The sequence below is a fragment of the Corvus kubaryi genome, unplaced genomic scaffold (genome assembly GCF_017639235.1).
Source record: "Corvus kubaryi isolate FWS band 111438036 unplaced genomic scaffold, C.kubaryi_AGA036_p1.0 37382, whole genome shotgun sequence".
NCBI lineage: Eukaryota > Metazoa > Chordata > Aves > Passeriformes > Corvidae > Corvus > Corvus kubaryi.
The window spans coordinates 3,819,527-3,831,528 of record NW_024581124.1 but is presented as its reverse complement, the minus strand read 5'-3'; the positions used below and the strand labels follow the sequence as shown (position 1 = coordinate 3,831,528).

The 12,002-nt window shown below is 53.9% G+C and overlaps 3 protein-coding genes across 4 annotated transcripts in view; 1 reads left to right on the top strand and 2 right to left on the bottom strand.

Annotated features, from left to right (window-relative positions):
- Positions 1-23: 23 nt before the first annotated feature.
- Positions 24-1,894, top strand: SRRD (SRR1 domain containing). Its single transcript, XM_042035210.1, has 7 exons — positions 24-193; positions 275-315; positions 396-532; positions 610-708; positions 798-952; positions 1,188-1,233; positions 1,516-1,894. The coding sequence occupies exons 1-7, from the start codon at positions 39-41 to the stop codon at positions 1,720-1,722; spliced, it is 840 nt and encodes a 279-aa protein (XP_041891144.1). The 5' UTR covers positions 24-38; the 3' UTR covers positions 1,723-1,894.
- TFIP11 (tuftelin interacting protein 11) lies at positions 1,258-11,140 on the bottom strand. Its single transcript, XM_042035204.1, has 12 exons — positions 10,696-11,140; positions 10,057-10,210; positions 9,216-9,372; positions 8,590-8,717; positions 7,970-8,122; positions 6,757-7,266; positions 5,838-5,944; positions 5,438-5,606; positions 4,999-5,242; positions 4,267-4,409; positions 3,625-3,790; positions 1,258-3,057 (listed from the first exon to the last, which is right to left on the bottom strand). Exons 1-12 carry the CDS (start codon positions 10,890-10,892, stop codon positions 2,702-2,704), a joined length of 2,484 nt encoding a protein of 827 aa, XP_041891138.1. The 5' UTR covers positions 10,893-11,140; the 3' UTR covers positions 1,258-2,701.
- Positions 11,141-11,640: 500 nt separating this feature from the next.
- TPST2 (tyrosylprotein sulfotransferase 2) overlaps positions 11,641-12,002 on the bottom strand; it is an 8,069-nt gene continuing 7,707 nt past the window's right edge. For both annotated transcript variants that reach the window (XM_042035202.1, XM_042035203.1), the window contains exon 6: positions 11,641-11,736. The gene's annotated coding sequence lies outside the window, so the exon portion shown is untranslated. The remainder of the gene's footprint in view (positions 11,737-12,002) is intronic.

Genomic DNA, 12,002 nt, shown 5'->3' with positions numbered 1-12,002 from the left:
GCGCCCCCGGTCCCGTGACCGCGCACGTGACTGCGCGCATGGCGGCGGCGGCGGGAGGGTGGCGCGCAGGGCGCGCGCGGCGGCGGCGGCGGCGGGGCCAGGGCGAGGAGGAGGAGGAGGAGAAGGATGAGGAGGAGGAAGAGGAAAGCGGCCCCGGCACCGAAGCGGTGCTACGGCGGCTGCGGGAGGCGCGGTGAGTGCCCGGCCCCGGTCCCGCTGTCCGCTCCCCCACCGGAGGCTGCCGGGCCCCGCTGACACCGCGCTCTCCCCGCAGGGACGATCTGCTGAACTCCGGCTTCTGGGCGGCGAGCGCCGGTGAGTGCGGGGAGCGGGGGGTGCGGGGACAGCGGGGACAGCGAGCCCCGGCGCCGCCGCGCTGACCCCGCCGCCCGCAGGAGCCGTGCGGGCCCCGCTGAGCGGCCCCGCCGAGCCGCCCGCCAGCTGCGTGTGCTACGGGCTGGGCCGGTTCGGGCGCTGCCCCGCCGCGCGGTACCAGCTCGCCTTCCTGCTGCTGCTGCTGGACGAGCTGCGGGTGAGCATCGGGGCCGGGGGGAGCGCCGGGGTCAGCACCGGGCCGGTCCCCGCTCACGCCGCCCTGTCCCCCCGCAGGTGCCGCCCGCCCGCTGCGCCCTATTCGACCCGGCCTTCTCTGCGCGGGAGGCGGCGGCGCTGCGAGCGCTGGGGCTGTGCCTGCTGCCGGAGAATGAGGTGAGGAGAGCCCCGGGTCACAGCGCCCGGGAGCCGCGGGGGCCCGCGGCCGGGGCTCGGCCGTGACGGGCTCGGCCGTTCCCGGGCAGGAGGGGAAACACGGCGTTGAGGGCTCGGCCACGCTGTTCTACATGGTGCACTGCGGGAAGGCTCTGTACAACAACCTGCTGTGGAGCAACTGGAGCCCGGCGGCGCTCTCCAAACTGGTCATCATCGGGAACAGCTTCCGAGGGATCGAAGAGAGGTCTGGGCACATCCTGGATAGGCTCTGGTGCCTCCAACCCTGCTCTCCTCTTCTCCCTCCCACTGCTTTATTTTTATTGCTTCCAGCAACTCTTTCCCTGTTTTGCTCATTTTCATTGCCATGAAGTTTTCAGTTGTGAACCCTCTCCCCCCTTCTCTGTCCCACCCCCACGCAGAAAACCTGCCTAAATCCACAGGCACGTTGTGTCTAACATGGGCACCTTCTGTTATTGCAGGTTGCTGTCCAGAATCTTGGAGAGAGATTATTGTTACATAGCAAAGGTATGAGGCAACAGTTTAACATTATTGTTTCATGTTGACAACACACCTTTTAATGAGAAAGGAAATAAATTGCCACTGGGAAGAAGAGGGGGGTTATTTTTATAACCCTTTCCCTAGATCCTATAATATAAAAGCTAATCACTGTAGGATTGTTGAACATCTGCAGAACACCCAGCACACAGGGGCTGAGGGTAATGTAACACCATCCTCATCCTCACTGGCTCAGCTTTGCAGGAAGGGGCTTCTGCATTGTCCGTAACTTTCTCCCCAAATGCTCTTTAGGTCTTGAAAGGGGTGGAGGAAGTGGCCCTCCCCAGTCACCCCCGCTACCTGGACACCTTCAATGACACCTCCGTGCACTGGTTTCCCTTGGACAAACTGCAGGAGCTCTCCCCTGAGGTCTGGGACTGTGTGGAAGAGCCGATGTACCAAGACTGTGAGGACCTGGAGATCATCAGGAAGGGGGAGGGAGCTACTGCCAAGTCCTGACCATCCCTGTGGTGGCGGGGCTGGGATCCACATCTCTTCCCATGGAAGCTTCTGTGCAGCTGAGATGGAGCTCAAGCAGGGACAGTGGCATCAGGCTCTGCCAAAAGCGGCAGCACCTGAATGCTGAGGTGATGGGACATTTTTGTATTTTATTTAATAAAAGTAAAGCTGAGCTTTGATTTACTCTCACTGAACTACAGCAAACTAATTCCACCAAAACCTGCCTTGAGAACCATCTGTACTGCAGTGACTGCTCTTTGATTCCCTCCCTTTTCATAACAATTCAAGACCTTTGCATGTACTACACACATTTCAATGCATCAGGAAGGGGGAATTATCTGAGGAGTTTGTAGTGGGAGGTGTTGGGGTCTAGTTCCCAGTGCAGGCTTGGAAGAAGCTCCCAGCTCTCACTGCTGAGATCACCTCTTGATCAGTCCTGAGAACAACCAGGTCAGCTCCCTCCAGGAAAAAAGCCTTAGGGGTTCTTTCCCTCACCTCTGTGCTCTTAACCACTGCAGTCCCACAGCAGAGAGAGTTGGGACAGGTCCTGGCTGCGTGCAGCAAAGAGAAGCCCACCGTGTGAGGGGCGTTGTGGGGACAGTAACTCGCTGCCAGCACAGCACACAGGCAGCAGAAGCTGTGACATTTGTGTGACATCTGTCACTAGAGACTTGGGGGACTCAACTAAGCCAGCCCTCATTCAGCTGTAGGAGCAGAGAATGCGATCCCTCCTAACCTGCTGATAAACCTCTGGCCCAGGTGGCAATTGCAAGTGCCAGCACTGCTTATTCTCCCTTAGCCTGGCTTCCCAGGTCAGGAAGTCTGGCCCTCCATCCTCTTGCCACTGCCTGAACACCTCTTCCAACAAAACCATCCTGGCATCCAGCTCCAGTGTCACTATTTACAAACCTGGAACTTGTTTATTCTAAGGGCTCCCCACAGGCTGTTCCTGGGTGGTGTCTCAGTCCCCAGGGGGGCCTCACTTGGCCATGTCGATGAGGCTCTGCAGCGAGGTGGGCACCCAGGTCTTCTCCCCTTGCACGAACACCACGCCCCTGTCGATGTAGATGACGATCCTGCCAAAGGTGTAGAGGTGCTTCCCCTCGTGCCGCTTCCCGATGATGGGCATGAAGACGATGTTGTGCTCCTCGGCCTTGGTCTGGATGAGGTCCTTGAAGTTCATGGGCACGGAGCCGGCGGCGGCGCCGATGCCGCGCTGGGCCATGTTCTCGGCCTCGCGCCGCTCCTGCATGGCCTCGTACTGGAAGTCCTTGCGCCGCTCCGTGTGCGTCAGGTACGCGATGTTCTCCCGGGCGCCTGGCTGCATGTACCCACCTGGGGGACAGAATGGGGAGAACACGGTCCTGAGCCATTCCCAGCAGGAAGCAGCTCTATCTTGATGCAAAGTCAATCTAGACATTTGGAGAGTACTGTTTGAGTTTGGGCTCGGGAAGGGAGGTCTCAGTTTTGGGAAGCGGGCAAATTCTGGCTGCTGCTCCCTCAGGCATGCCCTTCCCTTTTATACAGTGTAATTCCCAGTGAATTCCCAACAATCACTTTTAGGTCGTAGGGAGAGTCATGTGGAAGGGAAGGGCACTGCTGTAAAGCTAAGGAAAAGAACCAGTATCTCACCATAAATAAAAAACACCCCAATAAATGACAGCTTTAGAAGTCAAGCCCTAAAGGATGGTGTCTGACTGACAGGGCAAGGCTGGAAGAAGATCAATGGCCCAGGAAGCAACCGAAAATCTGTTTCTGCTTCAGTGCAGCCCAAAACTAATGAGCAGCACCTCAGAGGTGTTATGTAAGGATACAGCAAGGCAGAGCACACGGCCTTTCACTGCTCATGGGAGCTGCTGCCAGCAGGGCCATGCCCCAGTCAGCCTCCCAGGAGCCACCTACCCACGCTGGAGGACACAGCCCGGTTCATGATGTCAAGAGCCTCATTGAACTTGTCTTTGATGGAGGGATGTGCCAGCACCTGGTCTGAGAACATGGACTTCCAGCCCAGGTACCACTTGGTGATCTCTTCGTAGTTGGGGCTGTTACTGAGCCAAGAGCAGAGCACCTGCAGAGCAAGGGACAGGTCAAAGGCAGCACAGGGATGTTTGTGCAGGAGAGGCCTCACTGCCACATAATCCCAGAGTGATTTAAGCTGGAAAAGCCATCCAAGAGTGCTGAGTCCAACCTGTGACCAATCACACCCTCATCACCCAGCCAAGAGCACTGAATGCCACATCCACTCGTTCCTTGGACACCTCCCAGGGATGGGGACTCCACCATCTCCCTGGGCAGCCCTTTCCAGTGCCTGACCACCCTTTCCATGAGGAAATTCCTCCTGATGCCCAACCCGACCCTCCCTGGCACACCTTATCACTTGGTTTATTACTGAGCTGTCAGTAAAAGGAGGAACTGTTCCAATGACTACGGAGCTGTGAGTGGGAACCAGCCCAGTTCAGCACCAGGGCAGCAATTCCAGGACAGGAATCACTAAAACACTCCCCCAGGCAATCAAGACTCTTTCCTCAGCCCTCAGTGTCTCACCTGCAGCCACTTTGGGAAGAAATGTTTCTCCAGCAGCCCAACAAGGCTGGAGACAGAAATCATCCCCTCCCAGTCGATCACCCAGTAAAAGGCATCCATGTGCTGCTGGTGAGGGTTGATGATGAGCTCATTCAGACACATTCCTGGGAAAGGGGAGGAGAGTTAGAAAAGAGCCTGACTCAGTTTTATCAGTGCCCTGACCTCTTCCCCTACCAACACACACAATTTGAGGAGCAAGTTTGCTATGCTAAAGGGACAGTGGGGATCTTTGGCTGATCCTGCCACAAAGTGGTGCATTTCCACTTCCTGTTACTACAATTTGCTGTCAGAACTGAGAAACTAAAAACACTTGGCTATTTTTTAACCTTTGAGCCAGTTTGCATTACAAAACTCATGGTGAAACATTAGACCAAGGAATTCAGGAGTAACGGAGAGATGTTCTACAGCCTCATCCTACCTGACAGCTCTCAGATATTCCTGCCAGCTGCAGATGGATGATTTATAAAGACAGAAAACCTAGAGAATAACCAGAGTAATTCCCCATATTTCTGTAATCTTTCTGCCTCTGCACAGGACTGGTAGCAGAAAAGCAGAGGCAAGCTTGGTCTAACCTCACTAACACCATTCCCCGATGTAACACTGGCACCCACATTAACAAGGACCTTTCCTAGGTGTCAGGGGGAAGGTGCCACCAGCAGATTCCCGAAACCCAGCACTGTCTGGTTGTCTCACCGAGTTTAGGCACGATGTTTTTGACCATGAAAGCCTCCCATGAGCCAGGAGTGAACACATCCTTCCAGGGCTGAAGGATGAGCTTGGCAGAGGAGTCGCTGGGGTGCCACTTCTGCAGGGCGTTGGCCAGCTTGTTGCGGATGGGCGAGTAGAGCGGCTCCAGCCGTGCCTGCATCAGCGGCAGCCAGGGGTGGATCCACGAGTGGATCGGCACCGTGTCCGTCAGCGGATTCCAGCTCTCCACCTTGGGGCACAACAGAAAAGATTAACTAAGTCCAGCCACCAACAGCATTTTGTCCAGAAGCACAAAGAGCTGTGATGCAGCCCCCGACTCCTCAATCCATCGGCGGAGGCTGCACACCAGAGTTCGGGAGTTCCAGTTGGAATTCGAACACTGGTTCAGAGCATGGCTTTGCTCTACTCAGCCCTCTCCACTCACCTCCTTCTGCAGCTTGGGGAAGATGAGCTGATCCAGAATGTTATCCAGTATCCACACAGGAACAACGCTCACCCAGCTATCCAAGAAATCCACCATGGATCCACAGTTCCTCGGCTGCCACCGCGCCACGATGTTTCTGACATATGGCATCCAGATCTCCCACATCAGTCTGGGAAGAAACCCCAAATAAATCAAAGTGAAGCTCAATCAAAGTGAGGCCTAAATAAAACCAAATGGGAGCTGCTAGTTAAAGCTGCTTCTTTTCTGTAGCTGCAAACTGGATTTTAACAGGCCCAGCATGGGAATCCTTGGGAAAAGCTCCCTTGTGTCTGCCCTTTTCCATCCCCGAGGAAGCAGCACGGGAAGATGCTGCACAAAGTACAAATAATTTGTTCTTTACCTGTGAAAAGCATCTGTTGACAGGTCCTGCCCACTGTGGGATAACAGCTGATCGTTTTCCAGCAGGCTCTTCCACTTGGCTATGATCTCCGTGCCATATGTACAGTCCTAGGAATGACAAGGCACAAATGGTCCTTATCCTTTTCCATTAATTCCAGCTGGGATCTGCACAGAGCAGCCTGATGGTGTGCTGAGCACAGCCAGGCCTTCTCACCTCATCTCATGGAAGCCAGGAGCTTGCAGTCTTAATTCCAGAATCCCACACTCACTGAAATTTGAAAAGACCTCCCAGACCATTGAGTCCAACCTGTGACCCCTCCCCATCTTGCCACCAGCCCAGAGCACTGAGTGCCACCTCCAGTCATTTCTTAAATGACTTTTAACAAAGTCCTGCCAGAGAAAAATCCTACCTTGCAGAATTAATGCACATCCAGAGAGAGAAGAGGACATTCTGAATTTTTTGAGGTGTACAGAGAGAATCCAGACTCTTACCTATCCCAGCCTAAATGGCACTGAGAACAGACTGTGCATCTCTGATACCTGACAGACAAACCTCTCCTGTTTTTACTAAAAACCACCAACTAGAAACTTGTTTTTCACCACCTTTTCCTCCCAACACTCATAAAATGGATTGATTTTAACCTTACAAACTCCTAAATTTTTACCCAGCAAAGTTCTGAAAGTGGGGACAGTACAGGGTTTCATTTTGCCTCTTTTCTTTTTCTCCCGACTGATCAGGAATTTAGAATCCCAGAATCCCAGACTGGTTTGGATTTGAAGGGACCTTAAAGCTCATCTCATTCCACCCCCTGCCATGGGCAGGGACACCTCACACTAGACCAGGACACTTGGGACAAGGTAACAAAGATTACTGGAGCCATCAAGTGAGAACTGCAGGTCACTCAAACCACAACACATACCTTGAGGGGATCCCAGTTCTTGAAGTATTCCTTCATGAGAGGATAGACTATGGCCACTGCCAGGTCCACCCTGTCCGACATCCTGTACTCCTCGTAGTACTTGTCCTGCAGGGTCTCAAAGATCTTTGCACACTCATCCAGCGTCAGAGGGTTCTCACAGCCGGGCTGCATCCGCCTCTCACACTCCTCTACCATGTCCAGCACCTTGCTGAGGTTGCTGATGGCCTTCTCCTCGTGGGACAGCACCTCAGCCATCTTCTGGATCTCGTGGCTCAGGTTGACCACCATGTCCCTCTCGTACTGCAGCTGCCGGTCGCTCTGGATGATCTCCTGCTCCGTGATGTCGATGAGCAGCTGCAGGTTGTGCTCCAGCTCGGGCAGGGCAAAGCCCTGGGGCTTGGAGTCCTTGCCCAGGGGCTGCTGGGGGCTGTCATCTGGGATGTTGTGCTTGTGACTGATCTGGCTGTAGCTGTAATAAACCTTCTGCTCCCGGCCTGTCATGTCGATCACCTGCCAGCACACAGAACAAACGCTCTTACAAAACACTCTCTGTCATCTTCAAAAAAAGGAGACAATCCCCGACTCCAAATTGAAATCTGGAGATTTCCAAGTACATTAATTACTCCAGGAGGCTGCTAACATACACCGTATTAGAGCGAGGGGATTGCTTCCACAATGGCCTTCTCCAGACACAAGGAGATAGAATGAGTAAGGGACACTTTGGAATCAGGGCTGGAAGAAACTCCTCATCTCATTCCAGTTTCACTGAATGATTCTACAAGCATCTTGCCATTAGTTACAGTAACAGTTATTGCCCTTAGGAACTTATATAATTTTATAGAGACACCTTAATTTCAGATTAGTAATTTTACTAAGCGCAGACCAGACAAATCCCTTTGAGGAAGAAGAGGGTTCAAACAATCCCAAAAAGGACAACTGTGCTTTCAGAAGTGGGTGAGTGTTGATTAGGACAAACATGAAACAATTAAACCTAAATTGCAATTAACCCCCTACACACACACACTTAATCTAATTTGTCACCACATCCAAGTGACACAGGGCAATTACAGGGCTCAGGGATGAGTTCCAGGAGGCTGCACAGGCACCTCCTAGGACTGGCTTGACTGAGGTTACCGGTGGCTAAAATGTGCTGGTGACACCAAAGGGCCCAAACTGTTCCTCAGGGGTCACCTCTTGGTTTTATCAACCTCACCTTGACCTGGGACAGCTCCTTCTGAGGGGCTGCGAGCTGCTTGTTGATCCTGCCCTTGGCTTTCAGCTCTTCCACTGTTTTATAGCTGTACTTGGGCTTTTTCTTGCCTCCGTTCGGGTCCTTCCGCCACTGGCTGAGCTCCTTCTGAAATTCCTGGACAAAACCAGCAGAGTTGTGGTGGCTACTCTTTGTCACACCCCAAATCTGCCTTTTTTTTTTCAGAAAAATAGCCGTCAGATCAATGAGGAATTAGTAGAAAATAGAAACAGGAAATAACTGGGAAGTGGTAAAGCTCATGCCAAGCCAGCTTGGATGCTGTGGGTCAGACAGCCACCCTATGGATGAAATGAACAGGATGTTCCTGGTCTTATTTAAACAAAACTATTTACGTGGGAGACTCTTCAAAGCAGGGATTCTAGCAAAGCTACTGAAACAGAGTAAGCCAGAAACAACAAAGAACATTACAGTGACAAGAAAGATCTGCCTAAATTAAATCAACATCTGTGTATTTGGCTTCTTATCTAAAATGAGCCCAAACAGTTTTCTCTGGCACAGAAATTAAGAGAACTGAATTTTGTACACACAGCAGAGCAGGGAAACAGCAAGAACCACACAAATACCTCCTCAGCTTCCTCTTCTGAGTCCACCACAGGGAAGTCTTGCAAGGACTGTGGGGTCCTCTCAGAGCCATAAGCACCCACAGCACCTTTGCCTTTCCTCTGCTTGGCCTCGATGGGATTGATGATACCTGGCAGGATGGGAATGGGGTCAGGAGGAGCAGTTGGTGTACTAAGAGAGAGCAGAACAGCCAGGCTTTCCCTGCAAGTTACCAAATCAGCACCAACACCCTTGCTGGCACTGCCTCCAGCACTGTGGTGCTTCCAATGTTACCAATTTCCTATAAAATCACTTCATGCCAGCACACACCAAACTGCCAAAGCACAGCATTACTCCCACATTTCACTGCCTTTTTATTCTGCCACGTAAAACAGCATCTCCTTTTCTGTGGGATGACCACCTTGGGAATTTACTGCCTTTTTTCTTGCTCTTTTCCTCCTGCAAAATACCCAGAGGAGCAAACGACCACAGGCCAGTTTGAACACCCCTGACTCTCACCACAGTACCCAGATCAGTGGCAGGAAAACAAGAAGGAGGTTTAAGCCACCTGGGGTTGGCAGTTCTTTAAGGAATTCCATCTCCTCCAAATTCCCAGTTAACAATAAACCACCAAACACACTGACAGTACCTTGAGCATTCTTCCCAAGACCCCTTCCAGGGACATATCCCATCTTCTGCAGAAGCTTCTGCCCAATTCCTTTAGTGTGTCTCTCCCAGCTGCCAAAATCCACGAAGGACTTAGAGCCTCCCACAAAGCCTTTCTGGCTGGGCTTGAAATTTCCACCCTGTCAAAACAAACACACAAAAAACCTGCAGCCCTGAGGCTTCAAATAACCAAAGTGTGCAAAATACCCCCCAGAAAATTCTTCCTGGAAGTGATTCTGCTGTCCCCACACTGCCCAGCTCACTGGAACCTCGCTTGTGCATCCATGAAGCACCTAAGGAGCTTCCTGAAATTCCTCAAACGGGAAAGGAAAGTCCTGAAAAACTCAGGCTGACAACCTGACAGTTCTCAGACTCCACCACCAGATTTAGCTGAGGGTGATTCCTGATTCTTTCTGGTTTTAACTGAAAATAAGGGTTTGATTTTTAATCTGTAACATGCCTGGGTTCGTCCATTCTGTGAAAGTAGAAAAATAAAGGCAGGAAACCACAGGAATTCTCTTCTTTAAACCTCCATTGACCAAAGGGAATATTGAGAAAAATGAAAGGACTGATTCCCAAGGACACACAATCATTATATCAGTGTACAGTTGTATCAACGATTTGTTATTCTGATTTTTGTTTTATCAGTGTGTTTGTATCAATGCTACAAAATCCAAACACCTCCCTTAATGACACATTTGGGCCTCTGGTTCAATTATTTCTCCCTTTTTTTTGTGCTCTATTACATTTTCATTGCCTTCGACCCCAGCCTGAGTTTTATATAAATACAAAGAAGAGAACAGTAAATTCCCTGGAGAACTCACTGTTTTTAACTTCTTGGGCACAAACTCCTTGGGAATCTCCTCCTGCTTCACAGGCTTCTCATCATCATCCGAATCCTCATCCGAGAGCTCCTCGGCCGCTGCCTTCCTCAGCCCAGCACTGACAAAGCTCACGGGGGCCGAGTAATCCCTGGAGCTGCAAAACGAGAAGGAATTCCACTCCAGGGCACGTTCCTTCAGGAGCCTGGGGGCTGCTGTGCCTTACACCCCCCCAAAAAATGGGATATTACAGGCTGTGGAGCTGATTAACGCTGCTTTTGCCAGGCAATCCCCATCCTTCCCCCCACGCTGCAGGGAGCAAGCGCAGGGAAATCCTCTGCAGGTGAGGGTGTCCTGAGGGCAGCCCCGAGCCGGGACGGGCTGCTCGGGTGGGTGTCCACAGCCGGGAAAGGTGCAGGAAACGGGGGGAGAAGCTGCAGGGAACGGGGGGGAGAAGCTGAACGGAACGGGGGGAAGCTCCAGGGAAGTGGCAGAAGCTGCAGGGAACGGGGGGAAGCTCCAGGGAAGTGGCAGAAGCTGCACGGAACGGGGGCAGAAGCTGCACGGAACGGGGGCAGAAGCTCCGCGCTCCGCAGCCCCACGAGCGGGCCCAGCCCGGCCCCGGGCCCAGCCCAGCCGTACCGCTTCCCGCCGAAGCTGGGCCGCTCCTCGTCCGAGTCGCGCTCGGCCCACACGCCGTAAGTCGCCTCCTCCTTGGTCTGGCGGTGCCGCTGCCGGTGCGGGTTGAATTCGTTCTGCAGGTCCCAGTCCGACACCTCGAAGCTCTCCATCTCCACGCCATCGTCTCCGTCCGTGCCGTACAGGTGCGACATCGACATCGTGGCGCCGCCGGGATCCCCCGGCCCTCTCAGGGATCCCCCGGCCCGCTCAGGAGCTCCTGACCCCGGCACGGCCGCGACCCCCGGCCCGCCCACAGACCCCAGAACCGGCCCCGGCCGCGCCGCCAAGCCGGATGCGCCCCATCCACTTCCGGTTCGCTTCCGGTACCGGGCAAGCCCCGCCCGCAAACCATAGAGTAGCCAGGAGCGGAGCGGCCGCGCCGGCAGCGCCGCCCTGTGGCCCGGCGGGGTAGAGGGGGCGGAGCTCGCGCTATTAAAATATTAAATATCAAATCAACACTTTAATGGTGTCCGACACCGGGGCGGAACGGGGGGGGGGGGGGGGAAAAAAATCCCCCCCCCAACCCCCCCCCCGGGGGGGGGGGGGGGCCGGGGGGGGGGGGCACACGCACCACAAAGGCTCTGCAGGGCCAGGGGGCTGTTCCTGACCCTGGGAATTGGGAACAGCAGGACCAGGGTGGCTCTTCCCGACCCCAGGAATATGGAACAGCAGGGATGGGAGTGCTGTTCCCGACCCTGGGAACGGGCAGCAGATCACGAGACACAAAGGCGATGTAAGGAGTCCTCCAGCCACAGCACAGGGAATCTCCTCCCTCCCCCCTGAGTCCGGATTTCCACAGCTGCATTCCCCACGGAGCGCTGGGAGAGGCCGGGGACGTTCCCGCCGTGGAGCACGTTTGGCCTTTGCAAATAAATGCAAATACATTCCTGGAGCGCAGTCATTTGGCAACAGTAGGAGCAAGCAATATGCTTGGAGAACCGATTTCCACGGGCCCACTGCACACTCTTCCTTCTCGGGCAACAACAGACCATTGGCAGCGTTCTGGAAGAGACAAACACAAAGTCTCAGGGGCAGGATCCCCTCAGGGGCAGGATCCCTTTGGGAGCAGGATCCCTTTGGGAGCAGGACCCCCTCAGGGGCGGGATCCCTTTGGGAGCAGGATCCCCTCAGGGGCAGGATCCCCTCAGGAACAGGTTTCTGTTAGGGGTAGGATCCTCTCAGGGGCAGATTTCCCTCAGGGGCAGGATCCCTTCGGGAGCCGGATCCCCTCAGGAGCAGGAGCCCCTCAGGGGCAGGATCCTCTCAGG